Source organism: Mixia osmundae (assembly GCF_000708205.1).
Source record: "Mixia osmundae IAM 14324 unplaced genomic scaffold scaffold_2, whole genome shotgun sequence".
In the NCBI taxonomy this organism is placed as follows: domain Eukaryota; kingdom Fungi; phylum Basidiomycota; class Mixiomycetes; order Mixiales; family Mixiaceae; genus Mixia; species Mixia osmundae.
The window spans coordinates 166,018-185,718 of record NW_014575562.1 but is presented as its reverse complement, the minus strand read 5'-3'; the positions used below and the strand labels follow the sequence as shown (position 1 = coordinate 185,718).

Below are 19,701 nucleotides of genomic sequence, written 5' to 3'. Positions count from 1 at the left end.
CCTCGCTTTGTCTCGCTTCAATCTCCCCTCGCCAGCACTGCTAGCGACGAATTCGGGAGATGAGTCCTGCTCGCAACGTCAGCGAACTCGGCCTAGGCCTACCTGCCTCACTCCTAGACCCAGAGAATGACCTGACGTCCGGCCCGCTCTCGTCAATCAGCGAACGCACTGAGCAAGATGATACTGTGATGGCCGCCACGACGTCGCACGACCTCGCAAGCAGCACAGGCGCCCGCCTCCGAGCCAATGCGTCGCCTGTACTTGACTCGAACGGCTTCGATGAGCCAAATTCTGATGAGTGCCCTGTCGACGTTTCTCGTGCGACTGACAGCGACCGAGGTGCTGCCAAGGAGGGCCGTCAGGCTTCTGTTACATTCAAGCTGCCTGCCAGAGTGACTCGCTACGATCGTACAACAGGACCAGATATCGGAGTCGAATTGGTCGAGCGTACCATGTCTGGCTCGTCTGCTTTCTCACAGGAGGCGCAAACGCCAAAGAAGAGAGCTCGGCATGCACGCTGGAAAGCCGCTTTCGGCAGAGCTCAACAGCCAAAGAAGGTCCGGTTCGGCACTGTCGTCGTCATCAGCATCATCGCGCTCGGCCTTGCGCTCATGCTTATCTCTGTCACTGCCGATCTCATCTCGCACCCGGATAAGGCAGCCAGATCGGCAAACGCTCACAACGCATGGAAAAGATCGCTTCGTCGTCGTGCTCATCGCTCCTCTTTTCATACTCAATTCAGCGATCGTATCGCTACGAGCGCGTCCAGGCTTAAGCGTCGCGACGTGCATGACGAACAGGTGCCACCTGACGCACTTGATGATGGCTCGCGTGACGGTGCAATCGAAGCAGCTGCCCAAAGCAAGGCCGTCCTTGAAGACAGCCCCCATGACCGCGGCAAGTCGCTACACCATCACAAGCATCATCACAAGCATCACGTTCACGCGTCGCACCACACGCATAAATCAAACGCTGATGCAATCGACGAGAGCGATGATCCCACAAGCGAGCAAATCAATGGCGAAAGCTTGATCGATCCCTACGATCGTCGAGCGCTGCAAGAACAGATCCTCGCAACTGCTAGCAATGCCTCTTTTCCCGAAGACATCGCCACGACGTCTCCCTGGACAATGACGGACAGCTCTTACGCAGAAGAGGGCGACGAGCCAACGAACTTCACGACCGAAGCCTTCAATGTCTCGCTCAGTGGTGACGGCAGGGTCCGTGCAGCGAATTCAAACATCACTGAGCACACAATCTCGGAGACAAAGAATTCGACGTCTATTCAGCGAACTGTTACCGACCGGACGACGCTCAACGATCATTCGAAGAAAGGAGACGGAAAGTCTAAAGGAAAACCCATGAAGCCTGCCGCTGCTGCCTTCTCGGCTCTCGTCGTCTTTGGCGCTTCGTACTGTGGTGCGTTGCCCTCACATGAGACAAGCAGTGCTGACATCGATGCAGACAACGGACATCCCCGGCCTGATGTCTACAAATTCACGCTTTCGGGCCCGCCTTATGTTGGCGGTCGTCGCTCCAATGGACCAGTCTTCGATGAAGTAGGTCTTCGCCTCTCGATATGATCCGTTGCTAAGCATCCTACAGTATCTAGCCAGGAAGCTCAACGTGCCGATGACCAATTATGCCTACATTGGCGCACATATCAATAACGACGCGACGGGCTACAATGGCTCGCCGCCCGACTCAAAAAGTCAGATAGCATCATATCTGTCTGATGTGCGCAGTGGCGCCTTCAAACCTGGCAGAGGTCGTGTATTACATGTCATCTGGAACGGAATCAACCCTATTCTATATTCGATCTGGTCAGACTGGCAGAAGGGAAGCTCGACCCTTGCAACGGCAGAATTACGGGTCTCGCAAGCTGTCGCCGATCTAGGAGTACAGATCGTTGCGCTTCAAGCCGGTCAAGCCGATAAGAGCAAAGCCGACTTCGTCATCCTACCTCTGCCGCCTCTCGGCTCAGTACCCGCCTCGCGCTATCTCGCCAAACCGATTGGCGATGCAACTCAGCTTGCAGTGCTCGCAGCACTCACGCGTCAGTTCAACATTGCGCTCGACAAGCTCATCGAGGATGTCAAAGCGGCGGGCATGGCTATAGGACAGTCTATCTATACCTTTGATGCCGAAGCATACTTCAGCGAGGGCATGAGTTCACCCGATAAGGTAAGGATTCAAAGGGCGTCGTTTATACACGCTTATGCGGCGCGCAGCTTGGTCTGACCGATGGCAACGATGCTTGCTGGAACTCCACAACGGGTGGAATATGCAAGACGCCGTAAGTTTTCGCAAGTATTTCTGAGCTTGTAGTGACGATCCTGCGCAGGGATACCTATCTCTACTGGGACACGCTTCATCCGACGACTGCCTTTCACAAGAAGATCGCAGACAAGATCCACAGCAAGCTACATCCTGACTATACAGGATCAGCGGCCTCTGAATCGTCACTGTCTTCGTCTTGAGACAGGAAGCCGACGAGCTCTCCCTGACGCCGGTCATTCTGGCCGGCTTCGATGCCAGTGACGGTCAGGCACGTCAGTCGGGAGCCTTTTGTATCGAACGAAGCGAGGGGTGCAATTTCGACGTCGGCGGGTCTCGAGAGTGCATCGAGAGAGTAGATATTGATCTTGCCATCCGATGAAATTGATACGAGAAAGTCTATCTCCGCGCCGTCTGCGTCTGTCAAAGTGACGGTCTTGATTGATTTGACTCGATTCGTATGACCGACGAATTGAGCGCGTTGGGCGAATGAGCCGCCTGAACTGCTGAAGACTTTGATCTTGCCATCGTCACAAGCGACTAGCAGGTCGTCGCTGTCTACAGAAGTCGGATAGAACAATGCGTCTAGGAAGCGTGCGGGTGCAGTCATCTTGTGCTGCTCTTGCATGGCCTGTGAGCTGCGTGAGTAGACGAAGCAGGGTCGGGAATGGCGACGTACGACTGAGTACACGCGCAGCTCTCTTGTCAGTATGACGACGAAGCGATCACCCTTGGGACTCCAGCGCACGAGATCTGCTTCTGTACAGACGCCAACGCTCAGCTGGTACGCAAGAAGAGAGCACTGCCTCTGACCTGCGCCGAGGTGCGTGCTGGTACCCTGACCTGGCACGCCGCCTGCACCTTTGCCGAGGATATCCCATACGCGGAGATGCTTATCCTGTCCGACGGAGAGCAATATGCGACCGTTCGGGTGTAGCGAGAGAGAATTGATGCGACCTTTGTGTCCTTTGAGCGAACGCAATAGCGCCCAGTCACGTGTTCTGAACAGGCATATCTGAGCGTCTGACGCTGTCGAGATGAGTATGCGAGGGGAGGGAAAGATCAAATCAGATAGAGAGCCTGCTCGTGTGCTGGACCGTGAGCATGAGGGCGCGAGTCGAGGCAGAGCGCGACTGACCTTCGTGCGCGACGAGGTGTCCTACCTCTTTGCGATGCCTGAGATCCCAAATTTTGATCGTCTCGTCTGTGCTACCTGTGGCAAGGTGCTGTCCACCTTCGCTGGCTGCTACTGCCTTTATGCAGGACAGATGGGCGGGAAATTGGAAAATAGGAGCGATTGTCACGCTCGGCGCTTTCTGATCGGCCGTGCGAGCCATGGACACCTCGAGACCGTACAGAAAGCGTTCGTAGGATCCTGCTATGATCTCAAATTTGGTGTATCGCTTCGGCTTGACTGTCGCTGACGCTGCAGCACCCATTTCTTCGTCTGACAATTCATCCTCGAGCTCTGATCCTGGCGCTTCTGCTGCTTCGCTCTCGTCAGTATCCTCTTCCTCGCTAGTATCTCGTTCTTCTTCCTCGCTATCTGAAGACTGCTTTGGGGGAGCTTTCTTGAGTGCGCTCTTTGGCAAGCTAGGCTTTGCAGTCGCTGGCGGTGCTATCAATTCTCGCGAAAAGCCGACCCGCTTCTTGGCTGACACTGGCTTCGCTCGAGGCTGCATCTTTGTCTTCTTGGCCGGCTTGCCGTTGCTGGCAGCCTTGCGCTTCAGGCTCGCCATGCCTCGTCCTGCCGTCGTCGATAATTTTGTGAGGAAAGTCGCTGCTCGCGCCGACCGTCGTCCAGCGGAAGCGCCAAGTCGGTCACCCTCCAAGGGCCATGGAGACCGAGGATCGCGATGTCAGCCCGGCTTCCATATCGCCCGGGTCGAGCCAGCCTCGTACGCCCGCGCCGCCTTCGATCGACACGCAAGGACTCGCACAGGGTTTACATATCAGACAAGCCTACGATGGAGCTGCTTCCCCTCGCATGTTCCTCTCTGCCCACGCCGGTGACGGCTTCCCTGCCTTTCAACCTCCCCCTCGTCGGACGTCCCAGCCAGGATCACCCGTGACAGAATCAAAGCGACCCAGCTTGTCAGTCCATACGGGCACGCGCTCGCCAAGAGCTTATCATCCACCCTCGATGGGTCCGAGGCGGGTCTCCGACCCTTCATCTTCAGGGTACTTGTCACCCGAGATGGTGTCCCCAACGGCAGAGACGAGCAGGAAGGCTAGCGAGCGCTTCACGACTACGCTCATCTCACAACTCAAAAAGATTGAACGCGATAGTCTCAGACGGGGTGCAGTGAGGCGAGGGAGGAGAAGGAGTGGGACTTATAGATATGGACAGAGAGACGAGCTAGGTATACCCAGAAGAGTGTGGAATGTCGTTCTTGCCTTGCTCTCTGCGACCTTCATGGTCGATGATCAGGTCGCGCACAAGAGACTCATGTCCGTCTCTGAGCTCGACGAGCTCGAACAAGAGGAGCCAGATACGCCTACAGGCTCGAACAAGGGACGGATACTTCGCAGAGCCTCTCGCTGGATGGACAGAAGCGTCAAGCGAGTCGCCGTTGGCCGAGTTGCCGCTCTGTTCCTGTCTTTGCTCCTCTTGCTCGGTATATTCGAAAGCTGGCGGACCGGCAAGCCAAAACAATTGGTCCTCCGCGGAAGAGATCCCTACCATGTCCTGGCAGAGCTCGGCGTTCCTAATGGGCCTACTTTCGCCGAACTAGAAGCAATAGAACTTGAAGGTTCAACCTACAACCTGCCCGCTTCCAGCGGCAAAGTTGTAGCAGATGTGACAGCCATCGTGCTCAACTACAACCGACCGGACAACGTCATCCTCATTGTCTCCCACCTCTGTAGATTCGACTTTATCGCGAGTATCGTTATCTGGAATAACAACCCCCTCGCACCGCTCTCACACGATGTGAGCTTACGCACTCGTGCGGACCCAGAAGAGTCGCTGAAACTCTGTGGCAGTCATTTGATACCACGCACTGTCCCAGTCATCTCATCCGCATCCAGAACGCGCCGCAAAACCTCCTCTTTCTGGCCCGTCATCTCGCCTGCGGCCAGGCGAGCACCGAGCACTGCTTCTTCCAAGACGATGACTGGCTCGTCTGGTCACTCGATGCTCTTTATGCCGTCTTCAAGCGCCACCATAACCAGCGCCTCGTCGTCAACACTAATGACGAGGTTGCGATTCTCAACGAATGGGAATGGTGCTTCTTCAGTAAGCTTTCTTGAGTTGTCTGCCAGGTCCGGACTGATCCTCGCTCGCCTCTCGACAGACGCAGAGCTGCATACCTGCTTTGCCTGGCTGGGTACAGGCGCTCTGACATCCCGCGAGAGGAGTCGTCGGTTTCTAGATGACATCACCCAGTCTGCCATGCCACACGATGAGCTGAGTCACGCAGACAACTTCTTCTCCACCTTTTTCAACGAACCGCCATACGTCATTCGGTCACAGCTCATCGCGTTACCTTCCCAGCCCAAGGGCTATAGCGACGGCTCGGGCATCGCGCGCAACAAGGATTACATCCAGCGTGGTGTCCACCGTGTACAAGCTCAGCTCAGACCGCAAGCGCAGACTATGCCCTCATCCGACGAACCTATCACTCACAAGCTCAAGCATTTCAGCGATCATCTGTATTCCGTACCTTCCTTACCGCTACAACCGCATCCTTACACACATCACACTCGGTCAGCCTGCTGGTCCGGTAGCTGTCTCTTCATGACCAATGTCCCTATGCTACCGCCTCCCAATAGCGTGACATATCCATTCGGATCGAATCTCACGCTCGATCAATGGGAGCAAAGTACCGGCTGGATTGCGCGTGGCTGGGTCGAAGGCGGCGAACCCTACGCAGATGGCGAGCGATGGGCACTCGATTGGGGATACTCTGGTGCAGTAGATGGCGCGTGGAAGACAGCTTGGCGCAGCCCAGACGGTCAGTCACCGGGTTCTCTCTAGAAACACACTGATTCTGCTCGAGTAGTCATTCGCAAGGGCGACTTCATTGGGCTGGACCTCTTGCGACCAGTCAACGTGCGCGATCAGCCACAGCTCACGCTGAAGCTGGTCATTGAAAACCATGATGCCGTGCTACCTTATCTCAAAGTTGATATATCGGCAGACGGCGTCAAATGGGCGCTTGGCAAAACCCAGAAGAGCTATTGTCGTGCAACCCGGCATACTTCGACAATGCCCGAGTACTCGTTTCCGGAGACCTATCGGCTCTCGCACGCAGCTCAACGCATCAGGATTGGCGACATCAACAAGAGCAAGAATTGGTTCGGATGGATAGATGCGCGAAGACGGCGCAACAGGAATCTCGAAGAGTGCTCAATCCTCATCAATACCTCCATGCGTGATGGCGAGATTGCCTCGGGCTGGCGTTTTGTACGTCTCAGGGCTTCGCAGAATCTGCTTGTCGGCTTTGGCGTCTACTCCATCGCTGCAATCTAACTTATGTCACACTACACATTCCGAGACGTCTGTGTTCCTTCGAGAGAGCCGTTGGCTGCTATCGGTGGCGACGCTGGTGTTGCTGCTGGCGGCCGCGCGATCAGCGACGTTGCCATGCGCGATGCGAGTTGGGCAACAGAAGGCGCAGGCTCGACGGTGACTAGTGTGAACAGTCGCGGGCAAGTCGCGGCAAAGACTCCTAGAGTCTCTGGCGCCGTGAATGCTGCACCCAGCACAAGCGACTTGAGCCATGTGACCGACGCTTGCACATGCAAATATGGCCGCGGAGCGATTGGCGGCGGAGGAGGTAGGAGGCCGACGAGCGTGGCCGTTTTGAGATAGTCAAGTGCAGATTGCTCTGCGCTTGCTGATCCGGTGCGCAAGAGTGATGACACCCGAGGCAATAGCTCGGCAATCAAAATTGAGATGGTATCGAGGGGCAAAATATTGCGCCAAGAGGCGATCCACGCATCTGATGGGATGAAGCCAGTCTTGCTGACATATTGCTGCCCTCTTTGCGATTCCGTACGCTCACGCTGCTTGCCCAGAGCCTTCTCGGACATGGGCATTTGAGCTGTGGCCGCGCGAGGTGGATAAGACGGCGATGGAGGAGCGGGTGCCTCTGTATGCGATACTGGCGAAGCTGCTTCTCTTGCTGCGAGTGCAGCTTTTTCTTCGTCCACTGGTGCAAGCAAAGGCGAGATTAAAGAGGTCTGAGAAGCTCCGAGTGAGCCGTTAGAGCTTGTACGAGCAGATGCAGATCGCGAAAGTGGCTCTGACTCGCTGCTTCCTTTACTCTTTGCAGTCTTGCTACGCTGGATCTCGTCTACGGCCCAGTCGAGTGTGAAATTGCCAAGGTCCTCGAATCGCCTATGTCCTCGCAGTATGGCGTACACGAGATTCGAGTTGTCTGTCAACAGCCGTATCAGACACGCGCAGAACATACAGTATGTGTGCCTACCCGAAAGTTGATAGTGGATCACATTATTGAACGCCTCGAGCAGATAGAGGCATGTGCCGGGGTTGCCTTCCTCCGCAAGTAGAAAGGAAGGGGCTGACATTGCCATAAAGAGCTGTAACAACCGCTGGGAAGCGAGCACCGAGGTCGCTTTCCAATACGGGCTAGTGTTGGCTAATATGATGGCATACGTTGAGTAAAGGGTGTTGAGTGAGCCTTTGGTAGTGAAGACTAGCTGAGCGATGGAGACGACAAGGAAATCAGCTGTGCTGCCCGGGACTGCATGCCTAGCTGGGAGAATCCCCTGCGGATCGGCAGAGCCGTTCAGACGTGAGCCAAAACGTCGGTCAGCTGACAGACTGTGCAGGATGAAGGCGCAGAGGCGGATGAGACCGAGCTTTGCGGGATCACCCCTGCATTCGAGGGATAGACCAAGCAGGTAGACGACCAAGCTACCTGGCTTGTCACCTTCGAGCGCATATTCGCGGAATTTCTGCCGTTCATTGTCAGCCCCTTACAATGACTGAGAGGAGGTTCATGCAGCTGACCGGATTGCACTCGAACATCTTCCAGAGGAAGATCAGAGAAGTGACGAGTCCGTTGATGTTCATCTTGCGGGTGGGCAAGCGCGATGATAGCTCGCGGTTCAGGCTCGCTATGATGTTGCTGAAAAGATATCTGATGTCCGGCTGACGATGCACTTTGCTCAGATAATGCAGAAAGGTATTGCTGCTCGTCGCTGGACTTGCCATGCTCGAAAAGGACGCATCCGAGAGAAATGAGGTATTGCGCTTCAGGGATGGCATAGGCGTTGACGGGACTGACGTACTGTCTGCTCTACCATCCTGACATACCAGAAGTATGTCGAGTGCGAGCAGCGACAGGCTAGCGAGCTGAGACTTTGTGTCTTCCCGTCTGAGGACGAGTGTGTCGTAATTGAGCAGGCCAGGATTGGCATTGTTGAGCGAGGTGTTGAGCAAGGAGCAGAGCAGTGACAAGACGACCTTCCGATCCGATAGTGATACGAGTGCTTCTGTCCATTTGTTCTGTACTCTATGTTCGCCCGTTGTGGGCATGTACATTGTCTTTGCGATGAGTACGAGCAAGAGTCGCAGCAACTCTAGGCGATTCGACTCGAGCTCGCGTGTTGCGCCTGCAGAGACAGATGTACCCACACCTGCCTCCCAGATGATATAGCTTATCTTGAGCTCCTTGGGGACTATATCGCGCGGTAGAGTGAGGCCAGCGAAGAAGAGCATGTCTACTACTGCCGCTAAGAGCCTCTCGCCAAGCGGCGGAAGAAGCGTCTCGGTCTGCAGCTTTCGAGACGATGTAGGAGACGATGGCTTGCTCGAGTTCAGCGGATCCTGCTCGCCCTCTTCATCTTCGTCTGCGCCCAGAACGAAGTGATTATCATCACGCGCCGAACCGTCGAGGTGCTGCTTGCTCGACTGAGCCTGAGCAATCCGCGTCGCTCGCCAAAAGATGGCATCCTCAAACTCCTCTACGTCTGCAGGAGATGATTCGGACTCTCCTGCGGCATTGGGAAGAGCTTGACCTTCCCAGACAAAGGGCAGGACACGCGTCAGAACGCGAACGCAATTGAGCAATTGACGAGTGTCGGACGGTTCTGCGGTGCCCCCTCCCCAAGCAGCTGTCAGACCAGCAGCGAGAGATGCTTGGGTGGGTGCAGGGAAGCCAGGCTCGCTGAGGATCTGCAGGAGCTTGCCGCCCAAGACTGAGATGAGCGTCTTGACATTGCTTGGCTGATCCCTGAGAGCCGTGCGAACGTCGGCCGCCGTGATGAGGGTCGTGACATCCCAAGCTGTGTCGAAGACGAGCCAGTACTGCTCCCAGTAAGCGACATCTTCGGGCGGCACAGGCTGTGTTGCTAGCTTGGCGATGCCGGTCTGTCGAAAGGCGAGTTTGGCATCTTTCGGGCTGCCTCGAGCGTGTGGTGAGCTTCCAGTGCACTCTGTGAGACTGTCCGCACTCACAAGAGCCAGTCCTTGCCCACCGAGAACATAGCGCCTTTGCTTGGTCTGACGCCAGCGAGACGACGACGACGGCGACAGGGCGCGCGTTGGCTGGGCGAGGAACGACGGTCAGTGCGACGGCGACGACAGCTCTCGGCCGACGATGAGCGGCACGCAAGCGGCTCTTGCGACTGCACAGCGCTTGGCAGCTCGGCTCCAAGAGAACCTCGCCGAGTCGACTCGTGATCTCGGCATCTCCGCTCTCGACGGAGCCCTCAATCCTGGCTCGTCAAAGTACCTCGAGCCGGGTGCGCTGTCGGGCGAGGAAGGCTTCAGGGAGACGAGAAGGTTACTCGAGTCTACGCGGGACAGGGACAGGGAGGATGGACTGCGACGAGTGCTCGCCATCATGTCAAAAGCCCAAGCAGGTCCATCTGCAGGCGAGTCCTCTCTGGGAGGTGCCACACATGCGCGGCATGCCGTCAGCTTCTTCCCTTTCGTCAGCAACTGTCTCTCCTCATCCTCACTGACAGTGAAATCGCTCGTTTCGACTTACATCGTTCGCTATGCCACCCAATCGCCCGACCTCGCGCTCATGGTCGTCAATACCTATCAAAAGGATCTTGCGGATTCCAATCCGCTCGTCAGAGCGCTAGCACTGCGCACATTGTCAGGCATGAATCTCGATTCGACCATCGGACTCGTCATCATGTGTCTGCAACGCTGTTCGCGCGACAACAGCTGGTATGTCAGGAAAGCGTCTGCAGGCGCAATCGAAGCGATCGGGCGTCTCGACCCGTCCCAGCTGCCCCAACTGCTACCCACACTTTCGCTCCTACTAGGCGATCGATCTTCGCTCGTCTTGGGTGCAGCATATGGCGCTCTCGAACAGCTGTGCCTGAACAGATGGGATCTCGTTCACCCACACTACCGCGCGACTTGTCGCCTCTTGGTCGATGCAGACGAGTGGGGCCAGATCACGCTCATGCGCGTCCTGTCGGCGTATGCTCGATCTAATTTCCAAGATCCTGATAGGACGATAAAGGGGATAGATGGTAAACAAGCACTCGTCGATCCCGATCTTGATCTGCTGCTCAGAGCAGCCGAGCCCTTGCTACAGAGCTGCAACCCCGCTGTGAGTAGCCAGATCAACGCGAGGTGTTCGAGACTGATCAAGTAAGCAGGTCGTTATGGCTTGTAATTCCCTCTTGCGCAACCTCGCACCACGGCACTACATCGAAAGGACAATACGGCCTCTGCTCAGGTTGCTCCACACCACGTCTGAGATACAACACAGCGTTCTGCTATCACTCATTGACTGCATCGAGTCTGACGTTGAGGTCAGATCGCTCCTTCGGCCCTACCTGCCAGAGTTCTTCATCAGATCATCCGACACACGCGCAACACGTTCACTGAAGCTGCTGGCATTGACTCTACTGGCCAATCAGAGTAACGTGCAGATACTCTATCGTGAGCTCAAAGTCTACGTCGGCGATGTCGATGAGACTTTCTCTGCGCTTGCCATCGATGCAATGGGAAGATGCGCCCTTGCTCAGCCGCAAGCACGGGAAGAAGCTCTGGCTACCTTGCTTGATCTCATCGATCACTCCAAGGGTCACTTGCTTCTCTTGATGGAAACAAAGATCATACTGATATGAAGATCAGGCGCCGTGGTCGATCAGTCGGTCACAGTCATCCAGTTGTTGCTCGCCCAGCAACCGAAAGGTCAGCCAAAGCTGCAGCATTCGCGCGCGGCCATCACGACCCGTTTGCTCGGCTTGGTACACCAGGGCAAGCTCGCATCAGCGCGGTCAAAGAGCAAAATTTACTGGCTCGTGGGTCAGTATTCAGGCGAAGGCTTGCTCAGCACGATTGCGCCCGACGCTCTGCGGATTGCTGCGTTAGGTTTCGCCACAGAGGTACATTGACCGACCCGTGACAGAGCTCTTTTGCTGATGAGGCAAAACAGACGCAGGAGACAAAGATGCAGATCGTATCGATGGCGGCCAAGATTGTCGTGCGAGCTCAGATGGACCACTCTCCACTTGCAACGAAGCTTCTCGCACTGGTGCAATACGTCATCGCCTTGTCGCGCTATGACCTAAGCTACCAAGTCAGAGACCGGGCGCGCTTCATGCTTGGCCTCTTGACGAGCGCTGGCTTGATCGACACTACCTCTGCAGCAGAGAAGCAGTCCTCTTTCGCGCAAGGGCTGCTCATAGAGGACGAGGCAGAGGCAGAGGCAGCCGCAGATCCCCCACTCTCGATAGAGCGAGTATGCGACATCCTTTTCAAAGAGCACGATGCTACAGCAGAGCTATCCTTGGCTCATGACCGCGATCTCGGGCCTCTCTCGAGGCTAGCGGGCAAGAGGATGCCGGACGACAGGCCTTTGCCGCCTTGGACCGAGATCGCTACGGACCCGCTTTGCCGAGAACCGGCACAGTCTGCAGAGTCAACGGCGAATGGTGCGATCAGAAGCATTGCGGGCTCCTCGGAGCGCTCGCATGTGTCAATGAAGAGCCGCACTGCTTCGCCTGTCGTGTTGACGCCGACTGCGCGGAGCGGTGATATGACTCCTTCCCGTGGGCCCCGCAACCTTGACAGCTTTCTCGCAAGCGAGGGGGAGGAAGCGTCGTCAGATGAAGCTACTTCCGAAGAAGGGGAGGAGCAATCAAGCGAAGCTAGCGAGTCCGAGGAGGAGGAAGGCAGCACGGATGAAGAAGCCTAGATCTCCGTCAGCGAGTAGATGTCCTTTCTCTGTTGTTGTAAGATTGGCATCTCTCGTCTGATCTGGGCCGCCCAATCGAGGTCGATCTCTGCCAGAGCAAAGGCGCCCGAGTGAACGCTGCTCGTGTCGCTCTGAGTCGAGACGTTGTCCGCGCATTGAGCAACGACCGATCCCCAGGGATCCACAATCATCGAATGTCCATATGACGTCCGCCCTGGCCTGATGATCTGCTTGCCATTTGCCTCCTCGGCCCGCGGCGCAAAGTGCGAACCGACTTGAGCTGGTGCGAGTACATAGCTCTGTGTTTCTATCGCTCTCGCTCTCAAAAGGACCTCTGTCGAGTTTTTGAGCGTGAGACTACACATCCTGACGATGGCGCCGTACCCCAGTGAGCAGCGCCGGTACGCTCTGTGAAAGCTGACGGGTATGTCATGACTTGAGCGCCTTTTGCGCGCATGAGAAGGGATTGCATTGGGAAACGCAAGTCGTAGCATGTCATCAAGCCAAGCTGGCCTATTCCGCTCGCAATGGGATCACCTAGACTCTCGCCCGCTCTCGTCGTTGCAGACTCGAGGATGGTCGTGCCGCCCTTGATGTCGACATCGAAGAGATGACATTTACGGTAGCTCTGCGCAACCTCACCGTCGCGATTGATGAACAACTGGGTGTTGTAGACTTGTCTCGAGTCGGCGATCGCTTCATGGACGCCGACGGTCACTTCGATCCGGCTTGTACGTGCCTGCTGTTGGAGTATCCGGACAAAAGCGTCTTCGGTCGTTGCCGTCAGGCTGTGGACTTGATGGCTCGGTGCAATGAAATCTGAAGCTTCGGGCAAAGCGACGAGAGCTGCGCCTGCGTCTGCCGCTCGACGGATCACACTGGCACAGACCGCCGCATTGTCTGTCACGCTCGCTTTGGAGCAGATCTGCGCAACAGCCGCCAGCATAGGTGCAGCTCTGCTCGCAAGCTTGGTGGCGAGTTAGCGACGCGTCTCGGGCAGCTTGCATGGTTCTCTGGCGATAGCGTATTGCCGGCAATGCGACTGCCCCTCAGCATCTCGCTCGACCATCAGAGTGATCCCAAAGCACCCTTTACCCTCCAGGCAGACACTGGCGAGATTTTCCTGATTGAGATGCAAGGCACGCTCGAGACGGAAGTCGACGATGAGCTCGTCAACGATCCGACACTGAGAGACGGCCAGAAGATAGGCACGCTAGATCTGTCAGACCCAGTACGTCCGGAACTCCATCAGAGCAAGGCATAAGCTGAAGGGTGGGGAACCAGGCGCGACCGAGCTTGCTGATAGGACACCACCGTCTGGTTGGCTCTTTTGCCAATTTGGAGCGACCGCTAGCCATATTGCGACACACAATACCTCCATCTGACCCAGACTCGGATGATGGTTTGGATCCGCAAGGCGAGAGAGCCTCCAAGAAGCGGAAAACGGCCGACGGTGACTTTGAGCCGACGGCTGTCGTCGCTACGTCGAGTAGCCCAGAGACGTTTCGCAAGGTTGTCGATCAGACACCGCTGCGCGATAACAAGCTTCGTAGCATCATCCAGCCGTCGTCGTCAGCTCAGCGCACGCCTGCCACACCCTTCACCGTGAGCGAGCTGAAGCGTGGCAAGCACGAGATTGTCGGCATGCTCTACAGACGCATCCTGTTCACCAAACGGCCAGAGCCTGTGCTCATCGCAAGCCCGTAAAACGTCTGTATACTGAAACAACATGTTCCGTACAGCTGGGTATTGTTGTTGTACATCAGTCGAGTGTCGATGCAGCTAGCAGAGCAGAGATCTCTCTTCGCTCGCTCAGCCATTGTGGGAACGTCTGCTGTTTCGGGGCTCCAGCGGATTTCTCATAGAGATACGAAGCGAATGCGATCAGACTGCCGTACCGATAGACATAATTCTGGCCCATCTTAGCGATCTTCTTGGCCTTTGCCGGGTGGCCGGCTGACTCGGAACGGATCTTGTAGTCATAGATCGCTTTTCGTAAGTTTTGCACACCAGCCATAGCATCGATCGAGCGGTCTGTCATCTGTTTAGCTGCTTGACCGTATTGGAGCACGCTGACCAAGCGCAAGATGACTTTGTAATCGCCAGACAGGTAGGTCAGCTCCTCGCGATCATCCTGCCAGGATTCCCCCAGCAACGAAGCGCCGTCCACCTCTGACCCTTCTGCTTCGGTGATCGTGCTCTGATCAGGCGAGAAGATGATGTTGGCAACGAGACTGGCAGCTACCATAGCCGTCGTTGTGCGCCCGCGACCTACACAGAGAGTCAGCTTGACTCGCATGATGACGGTCTCGACTGACCCATCTGACAATTGAAGACCAGAGCGAGCTCAGGATTGGTGATAGCTGCTCGGACTCGCGCTTCGAGCCGGGCAAAGACGCCTGGAATAGGAGCTTGCTCGTCAGTCACCGGTAATCGTTCGTAGTCGACGGGATAGCCCGTGGATTTGAGACTCTCAAAGACTTCGCGCGGTGTGAGAATGTCGGCTTTGGTGACCTGCTCCCAGACAGCGGTGAGATCGAACGAGCCAGAGTCATCTGGCTTCTCGTCGTGCAAGAGCAACCGACCCGCATTCTGTTCGATTTCGGCAATGATGTCGTTCTTTAGCGCTTGCTCCATAGCTTCCACTGTTGATGCAGTCACGCCTGTGGTCACGACATTCTCCAATGGCGCATCAAGGAGTCGGAGAACATGTGGCCGACCAGCGACTGTGCGGATGATCAGCAAGGACGCGATCGAAGAACGTCAGGCCGGGCTTACTGTAGATGACAGGCTCTTCGCGCATGGACGTCCAGACAGCAACGCGTTCGTGGTCAGGACTCGCTTCCATCTTGTCCAGGGCGCTACGCATCCCTTGCACGCTCGGCATGCCTGTTCCAAAGATCCACTGCGCCGGCTGCTGGTGAATGTCGCTCCTCTCGCCCCGTAGAAATAGCGGTATGCGTCGAAAATTGGGCACGCCGTCGACCCGCTCAGGCAGAGAGAGTTTCTGCAGGTTGCTGAAGAAGTCGGATTTGAGGATCGTTTGGGCGGATAGGATGCGGCCGGATCGGCGAGTGACGACGCGAGTCACTTCGTCTGAGCCTGCAATCTGACTGCTGTCGACCTTCTCGAGGGGGACGAGTGCCTGGGCACCCAGATCGTCAATCTCCTTCTGGATCGTAGCGAAGACGGGACGAGACGAGACAAAATCGCCAAAACTGGTCTCGTCCTGCAGATCGCGAAGCGTCTCTGCACGTGTTTCGTTGAGATACGCGCTGAAGAGGATCAAGAAGAAGTATCGTCGAAGATTGTGTAGCGCGCGTTGAGTCCACTCTGCTTTAGCCTTTTCATCTTCTGTTGCCAGTGCAGACTGTCTAGCGTCCTCGATGGCGCCTATCAGGTCGATCTGATCGCTACATTCCAGAATCGCCTGATCAACGGCCGCTTTGATTTCATGGCCGTGTCTGATGACCCGTAGTAGATTATTAATGACCTGCCATGACAATCGTGGACGTATTGACGCCTTGACAACATCTGACGACGCCGCAGTCAGAGTGCCGTGCTTGAGCCAAGTCTGCACCAAGACAACCATGACAGATGCGAGCGTTGATCTCCCTCTGCCAAGCTGGCAATTGACCACAAGGGATGCTTGCTTTGTGTATGCTTGTGCGATGACATGCACGAGCTGCTTGACATCGTTGAAGTCTGGCGCTTTCTCGGCCGTGGTGGGTATCCGCCGATATGTCAAAGCCACGGCCGCGTCCTTTGTGCGACCTTGGCTCATCACTTCTTGTAGAGTCTTGACATGGTGGGCCTCGACCGGTTCCCAAATTGGTACGACTAGTCCATCTTCGCGCTCGGTATGCAGCAAGAGACGGCCATCGAATGCCTTGAGCTCGGCCAAGACATCCTCCTTCAGGCGGTCCTCGAGTGACTCGAGGCGCGAGGTAGATATGCCGGCATATGACTTGATGTTGCGTAGCGAGACTGCTTCTTGTCTGAGCACGTACGGCTGCCCGTTGATGTACAGAATTGGCTCTTCGCGAAGGTTTAGCCAGAAGACAGGCGGATCGATGCCTTCGCTCGCAGGTGATTCCCGCTTGAGTACGGCCAGAACGCCGTCGAGGCCTTCCTCTGTAGGTTGAGATAGGGCGTACAGCTGTGCGTCTGCGATCCTACGAAAATTGACTGCACCTCGCACGACAGATTGAGACTCGGTCTCTATGGCTGAGCCTCGGTACCATATGTCTGCCTTGAGAACTGCCAAAAGTGACTTTGGGATCAGCGCAAGCATGATGGGTAGATCGCACTGACTCATTCCCGATCGAAGCGTCATGCCATTGCGATTCAATACAATCTGGGTCGCGTATTCGTCGCCGATGACTGTCGAGCCTTCGCGCGCAGCATCGTCGAATCGGGTACGAGCCAGATCCGTCGACGTTCTGAGGCTTCCCGAGCCAGCTAAACCTCTCGAGATGGCCGATAGGTCGTGCACAGGTGCGAATTGAAAGAAGAAGTGGGATCGCCTGCGCATGCGTACAATCATGTTGGTGATTTCGGAGCGCTCATTGAGCCAAGATGAGAAGGATCGAGAGAGAAAGGCTTCGTCTTCCAAGAAACCCATAAAGGCGACGATGAAGAAGTATCGTTCGAGGTGGTTGAGCGCCTTTCGGATCTCCCGCTCCTTCTCGTCTTGGTCCATGGCAATGGTGGCAAAGAGCAAGCGATGTCTCAAGATTGACTCGCGTAAATTGACCACATCGTCGCCTATGCCTACGTCAGCAAGCATGCACATGAGAACATGGGAGGAGACGAACAGTGATCTATGATGGCGTCTGCGAGTCGCTTGACGTGCGAACCGTCTGATAGACAGGATACAAGGGCAGTGACCATGTCGAAATTACCCGATATGGCGTTGCGGAGACCCTCGAGCAAGGCCGGCGTGCTCAGACAGAGCTCCAATACGACTTGCTGCGATTTTGGGGAGAGCGTCTTCTGCATGACGTCCATCATACGTAGAAGTGAGGTTGTCCTCATCTGATCATCGGAAGCTTGCTGTAGCTTGCGCACGGGCGGCAGTGCAGGCGATTGCGTGCCGTCTGTAGATGGTCTAGGACCGCTTCTGCTGGAATTAAAAACATCTTTGCCACCCTGCGCCATAGACAAGCGCCTTCGTATCGCTATCGAGCATATCATGGCGAAAGTCGTTCGTACAATGCCTGCGCCGCAGTTGAGAACAAGCGGCGAGCCTAACGGCACATTTCTGATGACGTCGAGATAGCGATCTAATGAGCCGTCTTCTTGGTTCTGATCGGAAGGCGTGGGTATACGGTGGTAGACGACGCGGTAGCCTATCTTTGCGATCGTCTCGAACATCTCTCGAATGGACATGATCGTGCTCGAGTCTGCTTGGATCCACGTCGATAGGATCTGACCATCCTGCACTTCCTCGTGCACCATGACAAGTCCGCCGAATCGCTTGGCTTCGTTCAGCAGATCCTCTTTGAGCCTCACTTCTATCTCCTCCAGATTCTCTGCTCTATCTGATAAGGCCAGTGTTTGTAGCGGTCTTAGCACGTCTCGCAGGACAAACGGTCGGCCGCCGATGTAGATGACGGGCTCCTCGCGTGCACAGATCCATGTTGTCGTCCTTGCTGCTACTTTGTCCGGGTCGGAGTTGAGCAAGGACAGGCATGTCTTGAGACCGTGCAAACTTGGCTGGGCCGTGCCATAGACATCAAGCGACTCGCTCATGCGGAAGTTTGGGCATCCTTGCAAGTGGAAGTCGAGGTCGAGCGCTCGTCCGGATGGGTAGAAGTCAGTCTTGAGGATCAGCCCGCGAGAGAGGACTGCGCCTCGCCGACCTTTGACCACGTTGGCCTCATGGTGGAGTACTCGTCTTGCTGAGCTCGCCGAGCCGAGCGAGGATCTGGGCGCACGCTGTGTGCTCGACCCGAGCCGGGGCGAGTCGCCCGCCATGTCGGATGACAGCTATGCTTCTAGCTTAGCGTAGCGTATCAGGGGCAGGTGCTGCTATCTGGCTATAGCGCTGTAGACGCGTCTCTCAGCGCTTCAGCTCTCAAAATTCCAAGCGATGATGAAGCTCCCACGCCGTCTACATCTGCAAGCACGCGATGCAATCACAGAGCTACCCTCTACGGTCGAGCTGCCCAGTGAGGACTCGCTACGCGATGGCAATGCTCGATATTGGTATGATGCCCCTGCTTGCACCATCAGTAGAATTTGTGCAAGTGACAAATGTACTGACCAGACGTCTCGTGCCGGTGTTATATCGCGTTTGCCCGGCGACACGTCTTGGCAACCATGTCTTGTGCGATCGGGTATCGTGTAAATATCCTGGAAGATCTGCTCGAATTTATCTGTGCTCGTGCTCAGCTGACTGAGGGTGGTCATGTATGAAGTGCTCACATTCAGGAGATGCGTGGAAGCGTATCGTTCGCTGTAGCGTGAAGGTATAGCAGCCGTACGCGAGAGATGCCTCGAACATGACGTCGTGCCAGATACTATCTGACTGGGCATAGCCAGCCACCTTTTTCACGATGAACGGTGGTCCGGGGAGCTTTGTCTGTCGCTACAGGTGAGCCCCCTGATAGTTTGCTCGTGGATTGACTACACTTGCTATATCGATATGAGTTGGTCTAACGGTGACGGTCCCAGCCATGTTCCAACTGACGGTCTCGCCAGCCCCGGGAGGAAGGGCTGAGCCAGCCACTGAGATGCAGATCAGATAGGGGCCAAGCAGGATGGAGGAAGCTGCTTGCTCGAGTAGCTGTATTTTATCGAGGGAGGTAGGGGTATGGCGGGGACCGTCGCGAGCAGGCAGGCCGCGACGATAAGACTATGGATGGAAATCGAAACTTTCATGATTTTGCTGAGCACACAGCTGAGGCAGAGATGCAGACTTGACGAGGCCGAGGAGGGAGATGGATACAGTAGGGTCGTCGTGGTCGTCATCGTTATGGGAGCCATGGACCCTAACAGGGATGTGTGTCGGGAATAGCAATCGATTCCTATGTCGTAGACCTGGCATCATTGAGTTCAAGCTGTAAAGACGAGGTCGCGCGCTCGCTCGTTGGATATGATCAGGCAGACGCCGAAGACCAAGGCTGAATGGAAGGCTCAAGGTGCCAGTGACGGGCGCGGGGCGCGCCACAGGCGCCGACAGGCGTTTATAGCACTGGAAGTGCTCGCTAAGAGCAGCAAAAGCCGGCGTTCCTGACGGGTCAATACGTTGTACGATCTGATCTGATGAGATTCAAGATAG

At 55.8% G+C, this 19,701-nt stretch overlaps 9 protein-coding genes across 9 annotated transcripts; 4 read left to right on the top strand and 5 right to left on the bottom strand.

Moving 5' to 3' along the window:
- Positions 1-59: 59 nt before the first annotated feature.
- On the top strand, positions 60-2,300 carry L969DRAFT_92460 (uncharacterized protein; the record flags this gene model as incomplete). The annotated part of the gene is made up of 4 exons (XM_014714369.1): positions 60-1,419; positions 1,465-1,559; positions 1,606-2,184; positions 2,232-2,300. The coding sequence occupies 4 exons, from the start codon at positions 60-62 to the stop codon at positions 2,298-2,300; spliced, it is 2,103 nt and encodes a 700-aa protein (XP_014569855.1).
- Positions 2,301-2,434: 134 nt separating this feature from the next.
- L969DRAFT_92459 (uncharacterized protein) lies at positions 2,435-4,016 on the bottom strand (the record flags this gene model as incomplete). The annotated part of the gene is made up of 4 exons (XM_014714368.1): positions 2,435-2,908; positions 2,957-3,036; positions 3,091-3,357; positions 3,416-4,016. The coding sequence occupies 4 exons, from the start codon at positions 4,014-4,016 to the stop codon at positions 2,435-2,437; spliced, it is 1,422 nt and encodes a 473-aa protein (XP_014569854.1).
- Positions 4,017-4,114: 98 nt separating this feature from the next.
- Positions 4,115-6,751, top strand: L969DRAFT_44955 (uncharacterized protein; the record flags this gene model as incomplete). Its single annotated transcript, XM_014714367.1, has 4 exons — positions 4,115-5,209; positions 5,263-5,515; positions 5,574-6,233; positions 6,279-6,751. 4 exons carry the CDS (start codon positions 4,115-4,117, stop codon positions 6,749-6,751), a joined length of 2,481 nt encoding a protein of 826 aa, XP_014569853.1.
- An 11-nt stretch (positions 6,752-6,762) lies between these two features.
- Positions 6,763-9,735, bottom strand: L969DRAFT_92457 (uncharacterized protein; the record flags this gene model as incomplete). Its single annotated transcript, XM_014714366.1, has 4 exons — positions 6,763-7,661; positions 7,713-8,202; positions 8,258-9,650; positions 9,707-9,735. 4 exons carry the CDS (start codon positions 9,733-9,735, stop codon positions 6,763-6,765), a joined length of 2,811 nt encoding a protein of 936 aa, XP_014569852.1.
- Positions 9,736-9,848: 113 nt separating this feature from the next.
- On the top strand, positions 9,849-12,416 carry L969DRAFT_15241 (uncharacterized protein; the record flags this gene model as incomplete). Its single annotated transcript, XM_014714197.1, has 4 exons — positions 9,849-10,820; positions 10,870-11,299; positions 11,351-11,604; positions 11,655-12,416. 4 exons carry the CDS (start codon positions 9,849-9,851, stop codon positions 12,414-12,416), a joined length of 2,418 nt encoding a protein of 805 aa, XP_014569683.1.
- A 7-nt stretch (positions 12,417-12,423) lies between these two features.
- On the bottom strand, positions 12,424-13,362 carry L969DRAFT_45692 (uncharacterized protein; the record flags this gene model as incomplete). Its single annotated transcript, XM_014714365.1, has 3 exons — positions 12,424-12,504; positions 12,602-12,750; positions 12,801-13,362. 3 exons carry the CDS (start codon positions 13,360-13,362, stop codon positions 12,424-12,426), a joined length of 792 nt encoding a protein of 263 aa, XP_014569851.1.
- A 90-nt stretch (positions 13,363-13,452) lies between these two features.
- L969DRAFT_92454 (uncharacterized protein) lies at positions 13,453-14,123 on the top strand (the record flags this gene model as incomplete). The annotated part of the gene is made up of 2 exons (XM_014714364.1): positions 13,453-13,647; positions 13,701-14,123. 2 exons carry the CDS (start codon positions 13,453-13,455, stop codon positions 14,121-14,123), a joined length of 618 nt encoding a protein of 205 aa, XP_014569850.1.
- Positions 14,124-14,178: 55 nt separating this feature from the next.
- L969DRAFT_45690 (uncharacterized protein) lies at positions 14,179-18,395 on the bottom strand (the record flags this gene model as incomplete). The annotated part of the gene is made up of 5 exons (XM_014714363.1): positions 14,179-14,687; positions 14,735-15,142; positions 15,195-16,676; positions 16,731-17,183; positions 17,234-18,395. The coding sequence occupies 5 exons, from the start codon at positions 18,393-18,395 to the stop codon at positions 14,179-14,181; spliced, it is 4,014 nt and encodes a 1,337-aa protein (XP_014569849.1).
- Positions 18,396-18,600: 205 nt separating this feature from the next.
- On the bottom strand, positions 18,601-19,391 carry L969DRAFT_92452 (uncharacterized protein; the record flags this gene model as incomplete). The annotated part of the gene is made up of 5 exons (XM_014714362.1): positions 18,601-18,637; positions 18,685-18,796; positions 18,846-19,002; positions 19,057-19,148; positions 19,199-19,391. The coding sequence occupies 5 exons, from the start codon at positions 19,389-19,391 to the stop codon at positions 18,601-18,603; spliced, it is 591 nt and encodes a 196-aa protein (XP_014569848.1).
- Between the last annotated feature and the right edge of the window lie 310 nt (positions 19,392-19,701).